Raw genomic sequence first — 22,585 nt, forward strand, 5'->3', positions numbered from 1 at the left:
ACAGTGAAGTCCACCCTATTAGCCTTGGATGATTCATGAGTGCAAATCATCACGGCACCAGACGCACTTTACGGTGGGCAGAATTCACACTAAAGTGCTTGCAGCCCCATAGGGTTGCGAGCAATTTATGATGAATTAGTCCCTGCGAAGTTTGCAAGATCGGGTCAATTCAACCCCATTGTCTAGGTTGACAGTCACTAAGCAGACACCTTGGTCAACTTAACCAAGGTCGACATTGACAAAATGGTCATACAGACATCAATAAGTTTGATGAGTTTCACAGGGTTTTTCGTATCTATGTCGATCCATATAAGTGTACCGCATCCCCTCCCATGGCTCGCTGCGGTCACCATGCTTTGGGCACGGGGCCTCGCTGGACTCTGCAAACTATTATATTCCCAATTTATGCACACTTGGATAGTAAAGTATGAAAAAAACACATACATAAAAAACCTGATGTTGACCATAAGCTTGTGTCAACGTTATGGCAATGTCGACCATTTCAAGGTGTCGACCTAGGGACTGTCGATTTAGACATTGTTTGCCCAGAGACTGCATACCCAAGGCAATCCATAAAGAAATTAGCAGACAAGAGCAAAGTCTGGTAGTATAAATGCCCCCGTCATTGGTGTAGCCTTAACAGATGCTCCATTAGTCAATTTGAGACAATTAAACAAGATGCACATTTGTAATCAGTTTTAGGTGTAAGATAAATTAAATTAACAAGGAGGAACAGACAACAGTTATAGGAAATTCTCTGAATTTAGTCTAGTTACCTTTCGGCGACAACAGAATCACCTTTTAATAGCAACCGTACATCGCTTTAAATGCCATTAATTGTGAGATACAAAATGATCACTTTATTTAAACAGACCGCTGAAGTCTCAGTCTCATTGCCTTTCAATTGAGGTACTTGTGTATTAGCACGGCGCCCATGATTTCCATCTTATACAATTTAAAATTGTATACCATTGTATATGGCATACAATGAGAGGAGATGATATTTTAAATTGTATAAGCACACTAATGGGTGCTTTCAATGGTAATTGGCCCCCCTATAAGATTTTTAATTGTATAAGCACCCTAATGGGTGCTTACAATGTTAAATGCACCCCCACGCCACCCCCACTATTAACGCCAACCCGAAGCGTGGCGAGCCCGCGAGGGGCAGCGGTACGCGTCCTCCGACCTTTTCATACCCCCACTATCCATGTCGGCGTGGAGTTGATTTCATATAGTGTGGCGAGCGCAGCGTGCCACCGAGCCCTACGAGTGGCGAGCATCGCGTTTTACGTTACATGTATTACGCGTGCGCTCGCCACGCTTCGGGCTCGGTGGCTCGCTGCGCTCGCCACACTATATAAAATTAACTCCACGGTGACATGGATAGTGGGGGTATGAAAAGGTCGGAGGACGCGTACCGCCGCCGCTCGCCACGCTTCGGGTTGGCGTTGATAGTGGGGGTGCATTTAACATTGTAAGCACCCATTAGGGTGCTTATACAATTAAAAATCTTATATTGGGGCCAATTAACATTAAAAGCAACCATTAGTGTGCATATACAATTTAAAATCTCATCTCATCTCATTGTATGCCATATACAATGGTATACAATTTTAAATTGTATAAGATCGGGTCCCATCGCAGCACATCTCATCTCATTGCATACCATATTAAGCCTTATGGTATGCAATGCGATGGGCGCCGATAAGTATCTCAATTGATGCTCCATGAGTGATTAGCCGCAGGTAGACATCTCAGCATGCAGTCCCCAGGGGAAGGATGACCCATTTGGGCAACCTAATGACACTGCATCACGCCCATTAGTTTCGAAGAGTTAGGCCACTTTATACAGCTAACTCCGATTTGGGTACAGCCTGCATGGTTGAAGGTTTTAGACAAAAGCAGTTAAGAGCTGTATAAAAACCATAACACCGTATCACTACGACTTCACACACAAACACAAATATAAGCAAGGAATACGATTTGCACAAAAACCATGTGTATCACATGGTTTACTTTTTAGCACCAAAATTATGATTTCACACCTTCCATTCATACACCTTTATGACTAGACTTCAAGGTACAAGCCACGATAAAACATGTTCAACCAGCAAGATAGCCCATTCCCACCAAGCCCAGGAACTGGGAGAAACTCCGGTCCTGTGTATGTGTGAATTGGGTTACCCAGGTTACATGACCCAAGTCGTGACCAGGGTTTATCCTGGGTCCATGCCACAGAGTGAAAGAGATATTAAATGGACGTGCACCGAGAGACAGCAGCTTGATTAGACCAGCATAGTGGACCTGGGTCACATTAAACCGTTCATTTTTGTATTACTATTTTACTTAATTGCTTAATAACTGGCATCCGTGCAGGGCGGCAGCAGGTCACGGTAAGAAGACCATGGGTTTCTATGGGGTAACCCAAATAAACAGGGTTTCTACCACATTTTTCATTTAGTGCATCCCACCCAAGTTAATTGGTACGTTGTCAGTTGGCAAAATTAACCACATACCAAAATAAAGCCTATTGTTTCTGGTTACCATTTGTCCTATTACAGCAAAGCCACTTACTCCAACAGGAAAAAAAATAAAAGATTTTCTAATATAGATAGAGAACAAATACCTTAGGGGACACAGCACTCACCAGACTCGCAGAAAATATTCAAAGTACCAACGGGTCCAAGGTTTTATCATGGAGTAATAGCCTGCCAACATTTCGTTAAGGACCTTTCTCAAGGCAGTCACAATATCCAGTATATGCAAACAATGTCAGAACAATGACAAGAAAAAAAAAAAAAGGGGGGGGGAATAGGGATGGACACCCCCTCCTCCTTGTTCCCATTTTATTTTACATTGTTTGCATATACTGGATATTGTGAGTCTTGAGAAAGGTCCTTAACATACCGAAACGTCGGCAGGCTATTACTCCATGAATAAACCTGGGTACTTGATTTGAATATTTTCTATGAGTGTGAGCGAGAGAGAGAGAGAGAGAGAGAGAGAGAGAGAGAGAGACCGCGAGCGAGAGATAAGCTAGCCATACATCTACAGATCGATTGTCCGATCTGGATGGTTGTCAGATATTACCATTTTGTTCCAGTTTGTCAGTTTTCCAGCATTTTTAACCAAATGGTCAATGGTCATTTGTTCTTACTTATTACCGGGATTTTGTGCCAACCAGCCAGATCGGACAATAAATCTTTAGATATATGGCCAGGTTTAGTTAACTGGTTGTTGGTAGCCAAAGCATCAAGCGAGTTTTCTTTTCAAAATGGGTTAATGTGAATTGTGCAAAGCAATTTATATGGTCTACTGAAGCATATGAATTAAACATTAATATCTGCTGCCAGAAACCTAAGAAGCACTGAATCCAGAGCATGAGGACAGTCAATAAAAGAGCAGCAGAATCACACCACTGCAGGTAGGAGGGGCCATGACATACAAAGAGCAGTCTATAACTCTTTAGTAACTGCCTGAACTCACAGATCGGGTGCAGCGTTTCCTAATGTGGACAATAGTATAGTTATTCAAGGAACTTTATACAGACGAAAAGCTTTTTAGCTCTGGTTGTGCAAGTCATGTAATCCAGCAGGCATTTCCTATATACAAGTTAGTCTACTTTTCCAGACTTGCCGCTAAACAAGTGTCTTTGTAAAAGGTTTGTGTAAATACTAAATAAAAAGGTCAAACTGTATTATATAGTTAGGTCAAATAAACCCAAACTACCCCACAAAAAAGCTCATTTTATACTTCACATGTGGCTAACTCAGCAATGGAATTCCAGCATCATCTACATATATGCTTAAAGGGACGGAGTGGAATATTATAAAACATTCTCACATTTTTTCAGACAGGCAATATGTAAAGGGTAAATCTTTCTTGTAACAGAATAGATAAGGGCTGCTTTTTATATACTAGTTAACCTCAAACTAACCAAAGGTTACCCAGGTTCATTACACACCATGCCTTTGCTTAGCTCAGCAGTTCAGTGGCATGCTTTATCAGGAGAGGTTTTAAGTGCAAATAACTGCGAAATACTGCTTTGTCATTTTATCAACTGCTGTATTAGATGGCCTTCTGTAGTAATACGGTGTGGCTGGAATTTCCTATCAAATCCATATCTGGAGTTTTTTAATACTAATGCTGCCCATTAGGCCTATACCTCCTATGGCAACAGTATGTGACTTGCTTTTAAAACTATAAAACAAACCAAAAAAATAAATTAAAAAAAAGGGTGCCCACACATGGGAAGATTCTTTTTAAATGATATAGCCATTTCCAAACGATCAGAACAAACAATCGTTTAACTTACCATGTGTGGGCATGATATAAATGACAGTGGACACCTGCATTGGATAGTCAACAAGCCTGCTGATCCCTTCACCCATGTGTAGACATTATGAACGATGTGGCAATGGCAGCAGCAGTATCTCCCGCTCCCCCATAACCCCCACGCTGGCAGACTGAGAGAAAGGCTGGCAGCAAGTAGGGCAATTTTAAAATTCCTATTGAAATGAATCAGCGGTCACCCATTCATTTGCCTGTGGAGAGGGTGCGGCAGACCCTGAACACCCCTGATCATGGCCACACATTGAGTAAACCCTCTGATCGTTGACTCAATCGTTCTGTGTGTGCTAATGGTCAAGGATGTTCTGGATTTCAAGGGAAATTTAATAGATATCGAATTGTATTTGATATCTATCCATGTGGGGGAACCTTCAACATGTGTTAATGGCCATATGATATTCTACCCATATTATCCCCTATCATGCTTCTGCACCTATCAAACACTTTGCCATAGGAATGATTTGCACACAACGGTCACATTTCCAAGCCCTTCAAAAGCAGTCTGTCCTCAACAAATGCTTCAATCAGCCAATAAACAGGAAGACTCTGGGATGAGGAATTCTATGGTTGCTCGCATGAAAGTAATGGGCTAGCAATAGAGTTACTTAATGGCGTCTGAAGAAGAAAGTGAATGCCACAGTTGTCCATTATTTCTGCTTGCAACCTGCTAAGGTTGCAAGCAGAACTCTGCAAAATGTTGGGCTTTTGGGCACCAAAACTACCATTTGACGCACTGCCCAGTACTTTGCACAACATTTTACAAACCTAAATCTGGTGCAATTTGGTGAGGCAAGCGATAAATGGGGGCAAAAGATGCGGATGCCCATTACTTAAGGGCATGCAAAAAAACCCCAATACAATTCCTGTGATCCCGGGTACACTCATTTTAATGAAAGAACAGAACGTAAAGCTTCATAAACGTCTCTACCTTTGTAGTATGACATCATACAGACAATATTGCAATGATCTCTTGTATCTCATCTTTGCATATTGCAAGAAGTCCTGCGAACTGAACAAAGAAGTCTTACCTCCAGCATACATTACAGCCAGCATAATGGATGAAATCCAGGAAACCTCACTGCTTGTTGCGCCAAATATTACTTCTATGTCTTTAAAGAAGACTGTGATAGACTTGGGGAAGGCATAAGAGAAGCCTATTGAAATAAAAGCCCCAACAACCACAGCCCAACCCCATCCTCCTTCTGGTGGGGTGTAACCCACTGGACCGCCAATTGCAGGTGGCATCTTCCTGGAGTTTCAAGGTCTTCCGGACTCTAAAAAGAGAAGATAGAGCATAGTTAAATGTCATGCTAAACATTATGTAACGCAATCAGGACTTCCACACCACTTTCCCAATTGTTTATTTCAGAGGCCATAGAATGTCAACTTGTAGTGACAAATGTTGTCCAACACAAAATGGTTTTCAAATCACTCTCTAAAGTAAACTGATAAGCAGACTTCAAATAGTTCTGCATTATCTACTGGCATGAGGATAAAAGGAAAAAAAAAACCGCAACACTGAACATTTTAAAATCAAACGATATAGACAGATGATCATTTGTAATGGTCCCTTGACCACTTTCACTTCTGCCTGTGGTCTGGAGCAAAGAAACATTCTGGATGCGGATTGTGCCATTACCTGGAGTTAAGCATTGAACAAGATAATGCATTAATGCCCTTTGAGTGTTCTTCACAGATACTACAAAGTGTAATCCCTGGATAATCCCAGCGTATCAAATATTTAACATGTAGGGTCTCTGGAGTTTTCCCCCAAATTCCATAAGTGAATACACACTGTAGAGCAGGGTTGTTCAACATGTGGTACAGGTTTAAATTACAGCTACCTACCTACCAGTTTGGTAGTGTAATGCTGGCTCCCATCAGATGTTGAAAAAAAGACTCACTAATCCCAAAATAGAATTTTTTAGATATGTAACAGAAGTGCCATAGAATATATTATATTTTCTATTGCTGCGCCAAGTATCAGCTCTGTATGAACTAACCGATGCCTGAAGTGCAACACACACACACACAGTTACTACCGAGGACTAGTGTAGGGCTGCACTTCACACTATGGCCGAGAGGGAGTGATAGTAGCTAGGGACAGACTGAAAACACTACATCACTATTGATGCACCAGGCTCTCAATATTGAGCCTAGGAGGCAGCCTGACCCCTAAATCCATCCTGGATTAGTGGAAACTGGATACAAATAAAAAGACAATCTGCGGTCAGCGGACTGTTACCTAGCCAGCCCTGCTCCTTTGTGTGAAGCCACAAATCAACCACCCATTATCTGCCTTGTGAGCTAGTGAAGCACCTATCATCGTAACATTACATTTCAAGGATATTTAATAAGGGGAGAGGGATCCATTTAGAGCAGGCATGCCCAAAGTCAGGCCCGGGGGCCAGATGCGGCCCAGGCTGTAATTTCAAGTGGCCCGCAGCCTCCAGTTGGAAGCAGGCAGAGCACCAGATGTGGGAAGCACAGCACAGGACACTAAAGGTGGGGCCCTGGCGAGCGCACCTTTACCTTGGTGTCTGCTGCAGTGAGGAGGTGCCGGGCGCCACAGTCAGATGTGTTTGGCGTCCTACCCCTGCTGCTGCAATCGTATATCACCCTACTCCACAATCACAGTGAGTGGGGAGCAAGGTGGAAGCTTGCTCCTGTAACATGCAGAGTGGAGGAGTGCAGCAGCAGGAGCCCAAGCATCTCCTGTCCTTGCAGTTCCTGCTTTGCCTCTCCTTCCTCTGACTCACACAAGGGGCTGGAAAACATACAGAGAAGGGAGGGGGCATAGTGGGGGACATACAGTGAATGGGGGCAGTGATGGCCATTCAGAGAAGGGGGGGCGGGCTTGGGGACATACAGTGAATGGAGGTATAGTGGGGTACATAGTGAATGGGGGTCATACAGTGAATGGGAGTCAAACAGTGAAGGAGGGTCAGGCTTGGGACATACAATGAATGGAGGCACTGATGGACATTAAGAGAAAAGGGGCAGGCTGTGGGACAGAGTGAATGGGTGCAGAGTGGGGAACGTACAGTGAATGGGGGACATACAGTGAAGGAGGGGCAGGCTGGGGGACATACAGTGAATGGGGCAGGCTGTGGGGGACATACAGTTAATGGGAGCAGAGTGAGGGACCATTCTGATGTGATTAATGATTTTAAGAATGTCAGGCTGAATGGTCAGCCCCCCCACATTTTCACTTCACCAAATCTGGCCCTCGTCACAAAAAGTTTGGACACCCCTGATTTAGAGGAAATGGCAATAAATAATTTCATAATACTTAAATAGATAATATATTGAAGAATGAGTTAAGTGGCTTTCAAGCTTTCTACATCAATGTTATCAATATTTCCTTTGTAGGTATACATGGAAGCACATAATGCAATTCAAGCTTTGCCAATTGAAAATTATGTCTACACCCAAAGAACAAACATGGGTGATGTCCCTAAGAATGTTCAATATTAACCTATTATAAAAACCAAAAGCTAGCAATAGTACAGACATGAACTTTCAGTTGCAAAAAAAATTATGCGAACCCTTTGGAATTTCCTGGATTGTGGCATAAATTGGTCATAAAATGTGATCTGATCTTCATCGAAGTCACAACAATAGACAAACAGTCTGCTTAAACTAATACCAAACAATTATTTTCTCATGAAGCCTTGACGTGGCTTGGGGACATATCATACACCTGAGCAGGTATATGTAACCAATATCTCTGAATTCTATTATCATTAAAGTGTTCAAGATTGGTTACTAATACCACTCAGTGAGCTGGGGGTAAAAAAAGGTCTTGTTTTATTTACTCAGTATTAACCCTTCCCTTGCATGCACCTGAGTGGTATTACTGAACTAATTGAGCATCTATCACTATCTGTATGAAGGTTACACCATTGTAAGGTTTCAGAAAAATAAATAAATAAACAGAGACACAGACACACACACACACACCTTGCTCAGAACTCAAACTGAAAAGGCTAATATTACAGAACACTAAGGTTATTTTTTTTTTTTTTTTTAATATCCCCGAACAGTGTTCAAAAAATGTAAAAAAAAAAAAAAAAGGGAAAGTCAGGTCATTTTTCACTTAAAAAGGTGATTTCTGCAAAACCAGGAGAATGTCAGAACAGTCCCTGTTGCCTCCCAGGTAACATCAGGCCAGGTAATTAGGATTAAATGGTTACTTTGTTCTACGTGTAAGACATGCCTGTAGGATTAAGCAAACTATTTGGTTTATCTTCTATAACCTGTTGTTCCATTAGCACACCCAGGAAGAGAATGAGCACATATACAGTAGAGATTTTCCAAAGAAGATGACGCTCAATGAATAACTGCTTAGTCACAACAGTTTTGTCTGTTAACCGCCTGCCTACTTTACTAGAGTTTTACCCATGTCTACAGCTAGCAGTTGAAGACATTGCTGTGAAATTGTATGGCTCCCCCCACCCCCAAAAATGAAAGCATTTAATGCTTAAATAGCTACATCCTGATTCGGTTCACTGCAGTCTCTGTACGTGTGTGGGGGCATAAAGTGTCTCTTGCAGGTATTTGTCCATCTCTGCAATGTTTCTAACACAGTGGTCAGGGAACTCGGTCCTCATTACCCCACGCAGTGCATGTTTTGCAGGTCTCCTCACAAAATCACAAGTGAAATAATTAACTCCACCTGCGGACCTTATAATATGTGTCTGTGAGTAATTAGTGCACCTGTGCACCTGCTGGGTTACCAGTAAAACATGCACTGTGTGGGGCAATGAGGACCGAGTCCCCTGACCACTGTGTTAGAAACATTGCAGAGATGGACAAATACCTGAAAGAGACACTTTATGCCCCCACACACGTACAGAGAAAGTGTCTCTTGCAGGCATTTGTCCATCTCTGCAATGTTTCTAACACAGTGGTCAGGGGACTCGGTCCTCATTACCCCACACAGTGCATGTTTTACTGGTAACCCAGCAGGTGCACTAATTACTCGCAGACACATATTATAAGGTCCGCAGGTGGAGTTAATTATTTCACTTGTGATTCTGTGAGGAGACCTGCAAAACATGCACTGCGTGGGGTAATGAGGACAGAGTTCTCTGACCACTGTTCTAACAGAATTCGCTGCAAATGGATAGAACGCCAAGACACACAATGAGCTACTCTGCTGTATTTGCAGAAACTACAGGTACAGGTACATTGTGACCAGGTTCTCTGTAGGAAAAAAAAAAGGGGGGGGGGGGAGGGGTAGGGGGGTCTACAGACGACGACTTAGGAACCCTAACAGCACAAAGCAAAGACTTCCGGCTCTTCTCAGATTGGAATGCAGTCGGCAGGTCGTCATTAATAAGGTTCTCAATAGGTCAAACTATTGGTCGACAGGCCAACACATGAAAACGCTCATCCTGGTCAAAAGGTCGACAGGAAAAAAAGGTCAACATGAGTTTTTCACTATTTTTGTGGACATAGAGTTAGATTACCCGTGCTTGAAGCGGGGCCATGCGAGGAGAAGCGGTACACTTATATGTTGTCTATGTCGAACTAGGGCATCAGACACCAAGAAAATTTGAACAACTCATTTCTACCTATTGCTTGTGTCGACCTTTTGACCTTAGGTCGGTCAACCTAGAGTTCACGCTAGGCTTCTTTTGCAGGGTGCCTGATTTTCTAACTTCTAATTGCGCCCTGGTCGTTTGTGTGGTATTGTGTGCCCTTCCGCTGCCTGCTGTGCTGAGAGGCCTGCATCCCCCAGCCCCTCCGCAAGTGTATGAGTGCGAATCGCAGCGGTGCAGGCTTCCTCCCACCACTCCGGCATCTCTCAGCCATTTAAAATGCTGTGTGGCTCCTGAGCCAATCAGAGCTTGCGTACCGCCAGCCACAGTGAATGGCTGCAGTGCTGTGAGCTCCGATCGGCTCACTAGTCAGTGCGCAATATTTTAAATGACCGAGGGCAGTCGGACGGGTGAGAGAAGCCTGCGCCGCTGTGACCTGCTCTCATACTCACAGTGGTGGAGGCCACGCCCCATGTGCACTATCAGTACCACTAAGAAAACATCTCTACTTGCACCACTGCATAGAACGCACACTCCACACACTGTCAGTAATGTGCCTGTTTATCAGGCACAAACTGAATAATCTGGCAGCCTGAAATTAGCATACATATTATAGGTGGTTTATATTGTTTAATGATTGTCTTGTATTTTTCTGCAATGAGGCTGTGACTGGTGCTCTGCTGAGAGCAGCAGGTCAGCTATTCCCGGTGCCCTCCATGTAACCCTAAAATAATCCTGAACACTATAACCCTTTCATGTGTCAACCTATGGTCTGTCAACCATTAATGGTGACCTATTGACTGTGGACCCATACCCACTCTGATTTAGTATAACACTTGAATTGGCCATTACGTTATTTTAGCGTAGAGACTTCACTTTGGTTTAATTAATGGTTTTAACTCATTACAGGTTAAAACAGCAGTATACAGTTGTTCGGTCAACAGCACTAAGGTCGACATGCATTGGGTCAACCACTGAAGGTCGACATGAGCCAAGGTTTAGGTCGACAGTCAAAGGGTCGACATGGGGGGGGATGACACTTTCTTGGGCAGACAGGCGTATTTCATGCCCTACCATCCACTAAGGTGCAGTGGGAGAATAAAAACAAAAAAAATGTGCTGAGCATAGCAAGGCACTGTGTCCAAAGCATGGCTAGCGCAACGAGACACGCAAAAGGCACGTGGTGCACCAATACGGTGTCCGTGTCAACATTCAGGTAAAAAAGTGAAACACCATGTCAACCATTTGCCTACCTAACTCATGTTGACCGAATGCTTATGTGGACCTAACGACATGTCAACCTTCAGTAGTCGACCCAAGGCATGTTCACCACATGATCCATAGACAAAACCGCAATGTGCGGCCCTTAAGAAGGTTCTAGGAACTTCCATGCAGCCCTAGAAGGATATCAGGTTGCTTAACTATATAGATAGCAAAGTGCAAATGGCTTTCACAGCTCACTACAAATAGGATATGGAGCAGACTGGGTAAGAAGATTACAGAAGTGTTTCGAGCAAAGTAAATCTGTCTAGACGAAACGTAGGTCTGTAAATAGACAATCAGGAGGGGGGGGTGGCTGGGTGTCAAGACGACAAAGCACTTGCAATTTTATACAACTATATACATACAAGAAATGGTAATACTCAAACTGCCAAGACTATCTGCAAATATCATTTATTGCGTTATGGGTTGAAACCCATTATCTTCATAGCACAAGGCTGGTGTCACACTAGTGCAGGTCTAGCTAACCTATGGCTCTCCAGCAGTTGTGAACTATACATCCCAGCATGCATTGCCACAGCTATAGCATTCTCTAATGGTGCCCATACACTGTGCGATAGCACCGTGCGATGCACGATCTTGCGTGCATCTCATCGCACAATACGAAAAGTAGGTACTGCTCATACTTTTTGTATTGCCCTCAGATCACATGCGATGCGATCCAGCCCATAACGGGTGCAATCATCGCACTGTGGGCCTTATTCGAGTTCACTCTTTCTGACAAAATCCTTCTTAGATGGACAAAACCATGTGCACTGCAGTGGGGCAGATGTAACTTGTGCAGATCTAATTAGATTTGGGTGGGGTTTTACTTCAAAGTGAGATCTATATTGCAGTGTTAAAATAAAGCAGCCAGTATTTACCCTGCAAAGAAACACCAAATAATCACCAAATCTAATTCTCTCTGCACATGTTACATCTGCCCCCCTGCAGTGCACATGGTTTTGTCCATCTAAGAAGGATTTTGACAAAAAGAGTGAACTCGAATAAGGCCCTGTGTGTGGGCACATAAACAACTAAACTGTGGCAAGTGAAGCTGGGACTTGTAGTGAAAACTGAAGAGCCACAGGTTGGCCAGGCCAGTGCTAGTGCATTTACACCTCCAGTATTGACTATAGAAATAATGAAGGATAGATGGAAACATTTGCGGTACTTGTTTCCTAGCACGGCCACAATCGGGAGTAATCGTGTACCTTAAGTTAAGGTACACGATTAACGCGATGGACCCGATTTCCTTTGAAATCAGGTCCATTTGGCCGGCTAAGACAAAATATCGGGGGCATCGCGTCGGTCGGGACCATTAACAATGGTCCCGACGCGACCGACACGATGCCCCCGATTTCCCCATAGGCTTCAATGTTAAAAAATATTTTAACATTGAAATCGTGTCGGGAAAGGTAAAATATCGGGGGCATCGCGTCGGTCGGGACCATTAACAATGGTCCCGACGCGATGCCCCCGATTTTTCCATAGGCTTCAATGTTAAAATATTTTTTAACATTGAAATCGTGAGAAAATGTGAAAAATGTGAAATGGGCCAATATGACCCATTTCACATTATAGATGTCCCCGTCGTCACCCCACGATAGACGCCAACCCGAAGCGTGGCGAGCGCAGCGAGCCCGCGAGGGGCGGCGGTGCGCGTCCTCCGACCTTTTCATTCTCCTACTATCCACGTCGGTGTGGAGTTGAGTATAGAATAGTGTGGCGAGCGCAGCGAGCCACCGAGCCCCGCGAGGGGACGCGTATAACTTCACAGGTATACGCGTCCCCTCGCGGGGCTCGCCACACTTCGGGCTCGGTGGCTCGCCACACTATTCTATTCTCAACTCCACACCGACGTGGATAGTAGGGGAATGAAAAGGTCGGAGGACGCGCACTGCCGCCCCTCGTGGGCTCGCTGCGCTCGCCACGCTTCGGGTTGGCGTCTATCGTGGGGTGGGGTTTACGCCGTTAAATTTGGGGGGGTTGGGAATATTTTACATTGAATCCAATGTAAAATCGGGTCCCAGGGACCCGATTTACATTTCATTCAATAAAAAAATCGGGTCGGTCGCGTCGATCGCATCGCATGCGACCAAATCGCATGCGATGCGATCGACCCGATTTTTCCGACACGACCACCCCGATGTAAATCGGTGTGGCCGTGCTAGGAAACAAGTACCACATTTGCTACTGTACTATAGAAATTTCCAGGTGACTTGACAGCTGTTCCAAAGAAAAAGAAATGTGCCAGCACTGGCTGAATGATTTACTAGACTGTATTCTTAAAAATTAGGTATTTTGATTTCTAATAGAACAAAAATGTATCACAATAAACCTATTATAACATAATATGAAAAATAAAATCAAGATAGGTTTTAATATCTGGAGCTATATTTGCTAAGCAGTCACAATTCCAACTGGATGTATTAGTTGAGTTTATATTACCAGTCCACGATTGTAGATGTGAGTTCATAAGAATTATTCCATGATGGAATAATTCACAACGATATTCAACTCCTCCCTGGACTTGTGCAAGGTTCCTGCCTGCTTCAAACGCTCTATCATCGTCCCGGTCCCTAAGAAAACACCCACGAAGGACCTAAATAACTTCAGGCCAATTGCACTAACCTCAGTGGCCATGAAAGCATTTGAAAGACTAGTACTGAAGCACCTGAGAGAAGTGATGAACTCTCACCTTGACCCCATGCAGTTCGCCTACCAGGCAAACAGAATTGTAGATGATGCTGTCAACCTCGGGTTACACCAGGGCTGGGCAATTGCGGCCCTCCAGATGTTGATGAACTACATATCCCAGGATGCTTTGCATTAGTTTTGCTATGTGGCCATGCTGAAACTGATGCAAGGCATGCTGGGATGTGTAGTTCATCAACATCTGGAGGGCCGCAATTGCCCAGCCCTGGGTTACACCATATTTTACAACACCTCGACCACCAAGGCACCTATGCGAGAGTCCTATTCGTGGACTTCAGCTCAGCATTTAACACTATAGTTCCTGACCTCCTGCAGCCAAAACTCCTCTCCTTAGGGGTCCCAGGATCAACATGCTCATGGAAAGTGGACTTTCTAACAGCAAGGGAACAGGTGGTCAAAGCTAGCGCCTTCTCATCCAGCACACGAACAATCAGTACTGGAGCCCCCCAATGATGCGTCCTCTCCCCTCTGCTCCTCTCTCTCTACACAAATGACTGCACCTCAGCTGAGCAGTCAGTGAAAATCATCAAATTCACAGATGACACCACTATCAATCGGCCTAATCAAGGATGGTGAGGAGACAGCGTATAGGCATGCAGTGGAGAGGCTGACACAGTGGTGCAGCAGCAACAACCGCGATCTAAACCCCACCAAAACAGTTGAGATGGTGGTCAACTACAGGAAAAAACCAAATGCACTAGTCCCACTAACAATAGCCAACGCAGTGGTGTCATGGGTTGAATCCTTCAAATTCCTAGGGACAACCATGTCCAGCGACCTAAGATGGGGATTTAACATAACCACAAACTTCAAAAAGGCCCAACAGCGCCTGTTCTTCCTGAGGCAACATCCCACAGGAGCTGCTGTGCGTATTCTACACCACCACCGTGGAGTCTGTCTTATGTTCCTCGATCACAATCTGGTAAGGTGACGCAAGCGAGAACAAACAAACGAAAACTGCAGAGGGTAGTGAAGACTGCGGAAAGGATCATAGGGACCGACCTCCCCCCGATAAGGGATCTGTTCTCATCCAGGGTAACAAAACGTGCTGAGAAGATCGCGAAGGACAAGCTGCATCCCGGTCACAACCTGTTCGACATCCTACCATCCGGAAGGCGGTTCAGGTCCATCCTCGTCAAAATGTCCAGATCCGCAAGAAGCTTCTTTCCGTTAGCCGTCCATCACCTGAACAATCCAATCAAAAGCAAATGCAATCCCAATATCAACAGCCAAACAACGTGTCCCTACTTGGCGACCTGCCCACCATAGTCCTAGCTAGAAATGGAATGCATGTAATGCCCCCCCCCCCCCCCTTCATCCCTGCTTGATGCTGCACTGTTTTCCACAAAAAAATCCTAGTGTGTGCAAGCATACATGGCCAATAAAGTTGATTCTATGGTAGGTTGATTTGTAGTGGCTGAAGACGATGGGGAATGGATTGTCCCACGTCTGCAAACGTGTCCCCTGTATCCTCCTATGAAGTGTACTTTAAATTACCAGGATTTCTGGAGTCTTTGAGAACTGCAGCTTGATGAACTGATATAGCACTCCGGCTTCCTCAGGAGCAAATGTATGCTGGCCACACATCAGACCAACTTTCCTCCAACCATCCAACTAGTGACTAGTTGGTTGGATGGAATAAAAACCTGGTACTGGATAGCAGCAAATGTCATTTGTAATTAAGTCATTTGTTTCCCAAAATCGGAAAAAATGGACAACAACTGTCACTCAATGTAGTGTAGTTGGACCCATTAGATTTAAACAATTTCACTGAATGTTTTCGTCCATTCTCTTGAGTTTGTGAGCAAATTGCTTATTGGCATTTGCCCACATACAGAACCAGATTTTCAGTCCAACCAACTAGTTGGAGGAAAGTTGGTCTGATGTGTGGCCAGTATTAGTTAAACGCAGCTCAATATAAACCTCTCCAGTGATTGGAAAATGATACACACTTGTGGAGAAAACCAAATCAATAAAATAAACCATCTTGTAAAACTTTCTTATTAATAGACTCAGAAGGTAGATAGATTTATTAATAATGATTAAGGAATGAAATATTCATAGATAAGTACCTTACACACCTGTTTAGAGGTGTGTGGTTAAATGAAGAACAATGAATCCCGATCACGTGACCCGGAAACATAATGATGATACAAATAAAACCCTTTTAGGAATGAGATAAAAAGCGATTTTTTATTTAAAAGCTATTCTGCGGATGTTGCGGTCATCTGGGTGATGCCCCGGAAGAATCCAATGGCGGACAGTGTCACTGAGCACCTCCAGCGTTATCGATAACCCGGCAACCCAGTTTGGGTTCCAAATTGACAGCTGGCCACTTTAAAGCTCTTACCTAGCTGGTAACAGGCTAGCACCAAAACTGCCTCTCCCCCCCCCCCCCCCCCCCCCACCCACACACACTGCTTTCACACAGCGGTGGCCGAATAATCCGGCAATTACCAGCTTTTCAGGCACCGGGTCATTCGGCCAGCCAGCTGTCAGACCCCCCCACACACACACACACACACAGGAGAGGAAATTTATACCCAGAGATTTCCTCTATTACACAGGTTTTTCACCTGTGTGCAAGGGTCGATCCAGATCTGAAGGTGCCCACAGACGCACCGATCCCGGCGTGCGTTGTGGGCTTAACTAGCACACATAGCATCGCATCGTATGCCTTGTGCATACGATGTGCATGCGATGCGATGCTATGCTAGAAAAAGCTAGTACAAAAAAAGTATGTGCAGCACATACTTTTTGTACTGTACGATGGGGTGCCGCGGGAGCGCGCAACCCATCGTATAGCATCGCACCGCCGGGATCCGTGCGTGTGTGGGCACCTTTAAACTCCAGGTCTCTGACCTTGGTCTTTTGCAGGGTCAGAGACCCGGATCGACCCTTTCACACAGAAAAATGACCTGTGTATTTAATAAAGCTAACGGGTGGAACTGCTTCACCCGGGAATCTCATTTTCTATGTGAAAGGGGTATTAAACAGTCACTAGAAAATACTAGTAGATAATTTAATAACAAAGTCCTTAGAAATTTGCAGTGTATTGTAAATCTTGCCTACCTAGGAGGAACATTGTGTCCTTGGTATGTGCACTGATAGAGCAGAAAATTAATGATCCAGCACCAATGGAGATAACCAAAAGATGTTACTTAGTGTTGTACACAAAGGAAAGTTACTTAAAAAATAAAAATGAAAGAAGAAAGGTAGAAGGTCTAAACTGCATCACCTATGTAGATATGTAATAGAAGGTACCCATTAGGTTAACACTGATATCGCCTACTACCCTCATCATGCAACATTAATTTGCTAAAATATAGCAATAAGGTATTCCACGCACTGGTGCTTGCTACAGATCTGAAAATGCATTATATTAGCGCTTACACTGTTAATAACCCCGTAATTCTATGTTGTGTTGCAAACGAAGGTGGTTCCTAAACACCAGATACTGTGCTCTAAGCTAAAGTATGCCTTGGCACCAGCACAAGAATGAGCCCAGCACAAGCTCGGGAATTGTTAAATTTAACACTTAAATGTCGTGACAAGGACAAATATTTATAGCTGAAGGGGCCATTGAGTTATGTCATTCAAGCAGAGGTATTAAAGATACTTTAAGAGTGAACTTACAGCATATTGCATCACTCATTAAAAAGGAACAGAGCATGTGTCATAAAGGTATTTCATTAAGGGAATGCAAGAGTATCCAATTGTTAGAGGGAGATTCATCTGGTATCACTACATACAGCACTCCAAATGTGAGGGAGTCACATGAGTGATCTATAAGTAGCATGTCAAAACATATATTATTAATGGCGCAAAGTATCAGCTGTCAGGATCCATGGATATAATAATGTGCATTGAAATATTTACACATTGCGTCTAGATGGCAAATGTACAGCGGACCTGCAGAGCCCAACATTATCCAGTCATTTACCATAACATGCATCACACAGCAAAGATAAGCTTGTTATGCAATCATGAAGATAGGACTGGTCCTTATCACAGGTCCTATCTGCTAAGCCCCACCCCCACCCATCCCTAGAAACAAGTGTTCAACCATTAGCAAGTGATTTCTACTGGCAATGGAGATGAGGATCAGTGTAGGAAGAGGAGGGTACAAGTTGAAGACTTTAAGACACATAGAAGGCCTTGCCTGGAAACACAACAATTGAGGAGAGAGTAGTAGAGATAGAGATATATATATCTGCATGGCATCGCTAGAAACATTAATCCCCAGCTTCAGCTGCAAGTACAGGCGATGCAGGATGTAACTAGTGACCCACAGGGGCGTGCATGGCTCGCCATTTAGTGAACACAAACTAGATCAGTTTAAAAATGTTGTGTAACAAATGAACGTTACCAGCACATTTTAAAAGTGTCATCTAGTGTGCACCCGGCTTAAGGTGAGTACACACGGGTGCAATTTCATGTAAAATCGCTGGGAATATGGTCGGCTTTCCCCGGCGATCGCTGTGCCGGGAAGATCAGCGTTGATCTCCCCAGCCCCGTGCCGCTGCTCCCTCCCTCCTCCCATCAAAGTGACAGCAGCAGTGTCTGCTGCGCTCCCCCTCCGCCCTGTAGCAGTGTCTTCTTTTCATCGTTGATGAAAAGGAGACACTGAGCAATATGATTGCTGGGGATATATTGCTAGCAATATATCCCCAGCAATCATATTACCCTTATCCTAAAATGTGCTAGTTAAGTGACAGGAAAGGACAAATTTGACCTTTTATAGTTCCCAATTACCACTTTTTACACCAAAACTGCCAGGTCGCACCTGGGTTTTTGGACTTGGCTCCAACCCGGATCTGACCAGTTAGTTGGCCCTTTTGACACCGGCGTTGCCCAGCATTATGCCGGAAGAGTCGACTCCAGTGAAGACGGGGACGGCACTTAAAGATGACAATCTTCAAGCACCGGGAAACCAGCAAGCCGGGACTCCCACGATGCCAACTGACATGCTTCCCTAACTTTGTTCTGTGAGGTGAATGAATACCGCACACAGGCATCCATTCACCTCCTCCCAGCCTCCACTGCTGTCTGCATAGTATTTTATTTATTAAGTTTCTTATATAGCACAGCATATTCCGTTGCGCTTTACAATATACCAAACCAAACTTTTCTTCTTACTCCACCCTGCACTCATTGACCATCCTTTAACTCCTTCCTCCCAGATCACTCCTATTCTCATCTTCAGCATTTCTGTCCTGCCCCAAACATCTGGAATGCTCACACATGCTTAAATTAGCCTTGTTAACCACCCTGGAAAAATGCATTTCTTCGCTCAAACCTAGCATTCCACTCTGGTTTTCTCCAATTCTTACTGCCCATTGCAACTTGACACAGCACTTCAAATGTAAGCATTGCAAGTAGAACCCTCTCCCAATTGAATTCTCTACATAAGTATACATGGTTTGTGGTCAGGTATGTAATTCTGTAAAGGTGTGTGTGTGTGTGTGTGTGTGTGTGTGTTAGATATACCATGTAAATTACAGTAGCACACCCTTAAACAAGCAACCAATGCACGACGCCCACCCCCTCTAGTTCCGGCACACCCAGTGACCCCCTTAAATACACAGTATATCTGAATTTGGGCACTATGCAAAGAGCTGCATAAGTGCTGAAAATAGTGATGGCTAAAGTGGCTCATTGCGGGCAGGATGCAATAAAAAAGAAAATACGGCAACATTTCCCATTTGTACCAAGCTCCGGATTGTGATCCAATACGCAGCTTGGAACCAACAAGTAACACCATCTTTATGAGTAGTTACAATACAGAAGCCTACGGGCAAGAAAGGGGAGAATTTAGAAATATCTTAAAATGCGCCACCTGGTGGGGTGCAGCTCTAATGACACAGAGAAAAACTTTCACCAAAGTTTAAGGTATACAGAAAAAACAATGATGGTGTCACACTGAGCGATCCCACACATAAATAAACGCTCTTACACAAATGTTTTCTATATATGGAAGAGGATTCAGAAATGAGTCCAGATGGTATTCTGAAACAACTCAGAAAAAAAAAAAAAAAAAAACACGTTTTCGGACCTAACTGGTCCTTCCTCAGAAGCTCCTGAAGAAGGACCAGTTAGGTCCGAAAACACGTTTAAGCTTAAGACACACCTTACTGGACCCTGTGGAAGAAGTTTTGGATTCTGCTTGGCTGTTTTTATAATCTGCTGTCTTGGAGGAGCCGGCATCCCCAGATCAAGCTAGCAGCAAGTATTATCCCTGGCTGATATCCACCTTCATTTGTGATACACCCTCTGTGGTGTTATATGCCTAATTTTAGTTTGTTAATGTGAGTGTAAACCTGTAATAAAAGTGTATATTTTTACCTATACAGTGTTGCACTATATATACCTTCTAAGTTCTAGGTAACTCCTGAACCCTACCATCAGTGTCAGAGGGATCAATGCAGGTCCTGTGTCCCCATTGTGCCTATATAAAACCTACAACTATGTGAGTGGGATAACAAAATTTTTAAATATCTATGGTGACCGTACCGTCTGCACTATTTTTGTTTTTTTCTGAGTTGTTTCAGAATACCATCTGGACTCATTTCCGAATCCTCTTCCATATATAGAAAATATTTATGTAAGAGAGTGTTTCTTTATTTATGTGTGGGATCGCTCAGTGTGACACCATCATTGTTTTTTCTGTAGAAGCCTACGGGCACCTATTTGTATTGACCCGTCCTGAGATCCAATCAGATCCTTCCTGGCATCATAGAGCACATGGGCAGTGGATTCCTAGGCCCTAAAACCAGAAGTCGTAAGTATTACTCTCCCGATAACAACAGAGTATGTACGGGCATTTGTAAAGTAAGCATACTCCCGATAAGTGGCATGACGCATCACGTACATCCCACCCTGCTTATTTCAATTCAAGCTAGTCAGGAAAAATGTTACTATTATGGAAGCCACTATACCAAAAATATTTTTTGTTACCAAGCTGCAAAGTACAGGAAACAGTTAAAAAGCTTTGTTCGTAATAAAGTGGCGTCACAAGTTCCCGTTCTGTTGCTAAGCTACCAAGACGCCTTTCCATAAGACAGTTACTGAGCAGCACGCACGCACTGTATGAAGAAAGTGACACTTCGGATTACCTGATGTTTACAAAATGAAAAACCAGCATTATAAAGAGGTTGGAGGGAAGCACAGACCAGGTTAATGGAAACACAAATATTGGGGGAGCTCAGGCACCCACAGAGATGGCCCTTGGGTCACATGCTGCCTATTACCTGTATTTTCAGTTCTATGTAGAATTATCTTTAAAAGTATTGAGCAGCTTTAGGCCTCACATACAGATTATTTATTTATTAACAGTTTTTTATACTTGTGCCTACAAGTGTACCACAGCAGTGTTGACTTTCTAGCTCTTTTCGCTGAGAAAATATTGAAAGGTTTAAGTTATACATATACAGCTTATGTAAGCTTATTAGCTTATGTAAGCAGGCCATGGCATACTGCACATGCTGCCCCTCACATACAACGCCGGTGTCCGCACTTCCTCCGAGTAACATGTAACCCAGGTTACTACATAGCCTTACAGTCCCCACATCAAGGTGACACACTGGCAGCACTCCATCACCGAGGTCACACTCCGTGGGTACTGGCATCACATGGTACCCTCAGTACAGTAGAATAGTGCTGCTACAGGACGACACCAACAAGACCCTCATCAGCAGCACCACTGGGCCCAAGCAACCTGCTACAGAAATGTACAGACAACAGCAGACTGGATGCGGTCAGCAGGTCAACATGGGGGGGGGGGGGGGGAACCTAAAGTAATAATTATAATAGACTATAAAAGTGCAAAAGTTCGCTGTACACTTTCAGCGTCCATGTCAACCCAGGCACCAAAAAAAAAAAAAACATGAAGACCTCATTTTCCATGTCAACCTTTTTTCATGTGTCAACCAATTGCAGTCGACACTATGACCCATACCCCATCAGACAAGGACGGAACAATCATCCATAGTAAAATTTGGTCCTGTAACGCGCCCTCCACAAGGTGACCCCCAAACTTCATGCACAGCCATCACTATGCTCTGCTGCCCTCTGCCAGCTAGGAACAGTCACCTGGGGCAGTACGGGAGGGCGAGAGCCACAGTCCATCCGATCCCAATGTCGTCAAGTTAAGATGGTGAAATAACAAAGAAGGTTGTGTGCATTGCGCTGTGCCGGGAGGAATACACAGCCCGCACACACGTGGGCATCACGCCGGCCGGAGCAGCGGGTCACACAAGAGCATGGGGGGAGGGATTATCTACTGAACAAAGGGTACCCGGCGACTACACTGTGCTGTAACGGCCGATGAGGTGCCAGCAGCATCGCACCCCGCTACACGTGAACCAACGGAAAGGCCGCCGCTGCTGCCACAGCCCCCAGGCAGCGCTGTGCCGCAGTATCTTACCTGGGACTGTAACGTGTCCTAGAGCCGCCACACACCGGGGGCGGAGATCTGGCTGCAGCAGCCCTGCCTGCACTGGGCGATATGATATGCGTGTGACTGTGATGATGAGCAGCTGTACATGGGGAGATATACTGCGCCTGCCCGGCACTCCCCCTGGGCTAAACCGCGCCCTGTCATTCACATGCATTGTATACTGTATGTGACTTCGGCTCTTCAGCCCTGCCTGCCTGGTGTCCGAGCCTATGCCTGATGCTGCTGTCCACGGATTGCTCCACTAATCACA

At 44.4% G+C, this 22,585-nt stretch overlaps 1 protein-coding gene across 2 annotated transcripts in view; it reads right to left on the reverse strand.

Annotated features, from left to right (window-relative positions):
• SLC16A1 (solute carrier family 16 member 1) overlaps nucleotides 1-22,458 on the reverse strand; it is a 32,240-nt gene extending 9,782 nt beyond the window's left edge. Inside the window, exons 1-2 of one of the 2 annotated variants that reach the window (XM_083172780.1) lie at nucleotides 22,303-22,458; nucleotides 5,382-5,627 (exon numbers count right to left, since the gene is read on the reverse strand). In XM_083172780.1, the coding sequence (XP_083028906.1) occupies nucleotides 5,382-5,598 (217 nt within the window). In that variant the 5' untranslated portion in view covers nucleotides 5,599-5,627; nucleotides 22,303-22,458. Of the gene's footprint in view, nucleotides 1-5,381; nucleotides 5,628-21,968; nucleotides 22,183-22,302 lie in introns of those variants that run through there. The other variant, XM_083172781.1, reaches the window with a different exon arrangement.
• Between the last annotated feature and the right edge of the window lie 127 nt (nucleotides 22,459-22,585).

The sequence above is a fragment of the Crinia signifera genome, chromosome 2 (genome assembly GCF_055691185.1).
Source record: "Crinia signifera chromosome 2, ASM5569118v1, whole genome shotgun sequence".
NCBI classification, from domain to species: domain Eukaryota; kingdom Metazoa; phylum Chordata; class Amphibia; order Anura; family Myobatrachidae; genus Crinia; species Crinia signifera.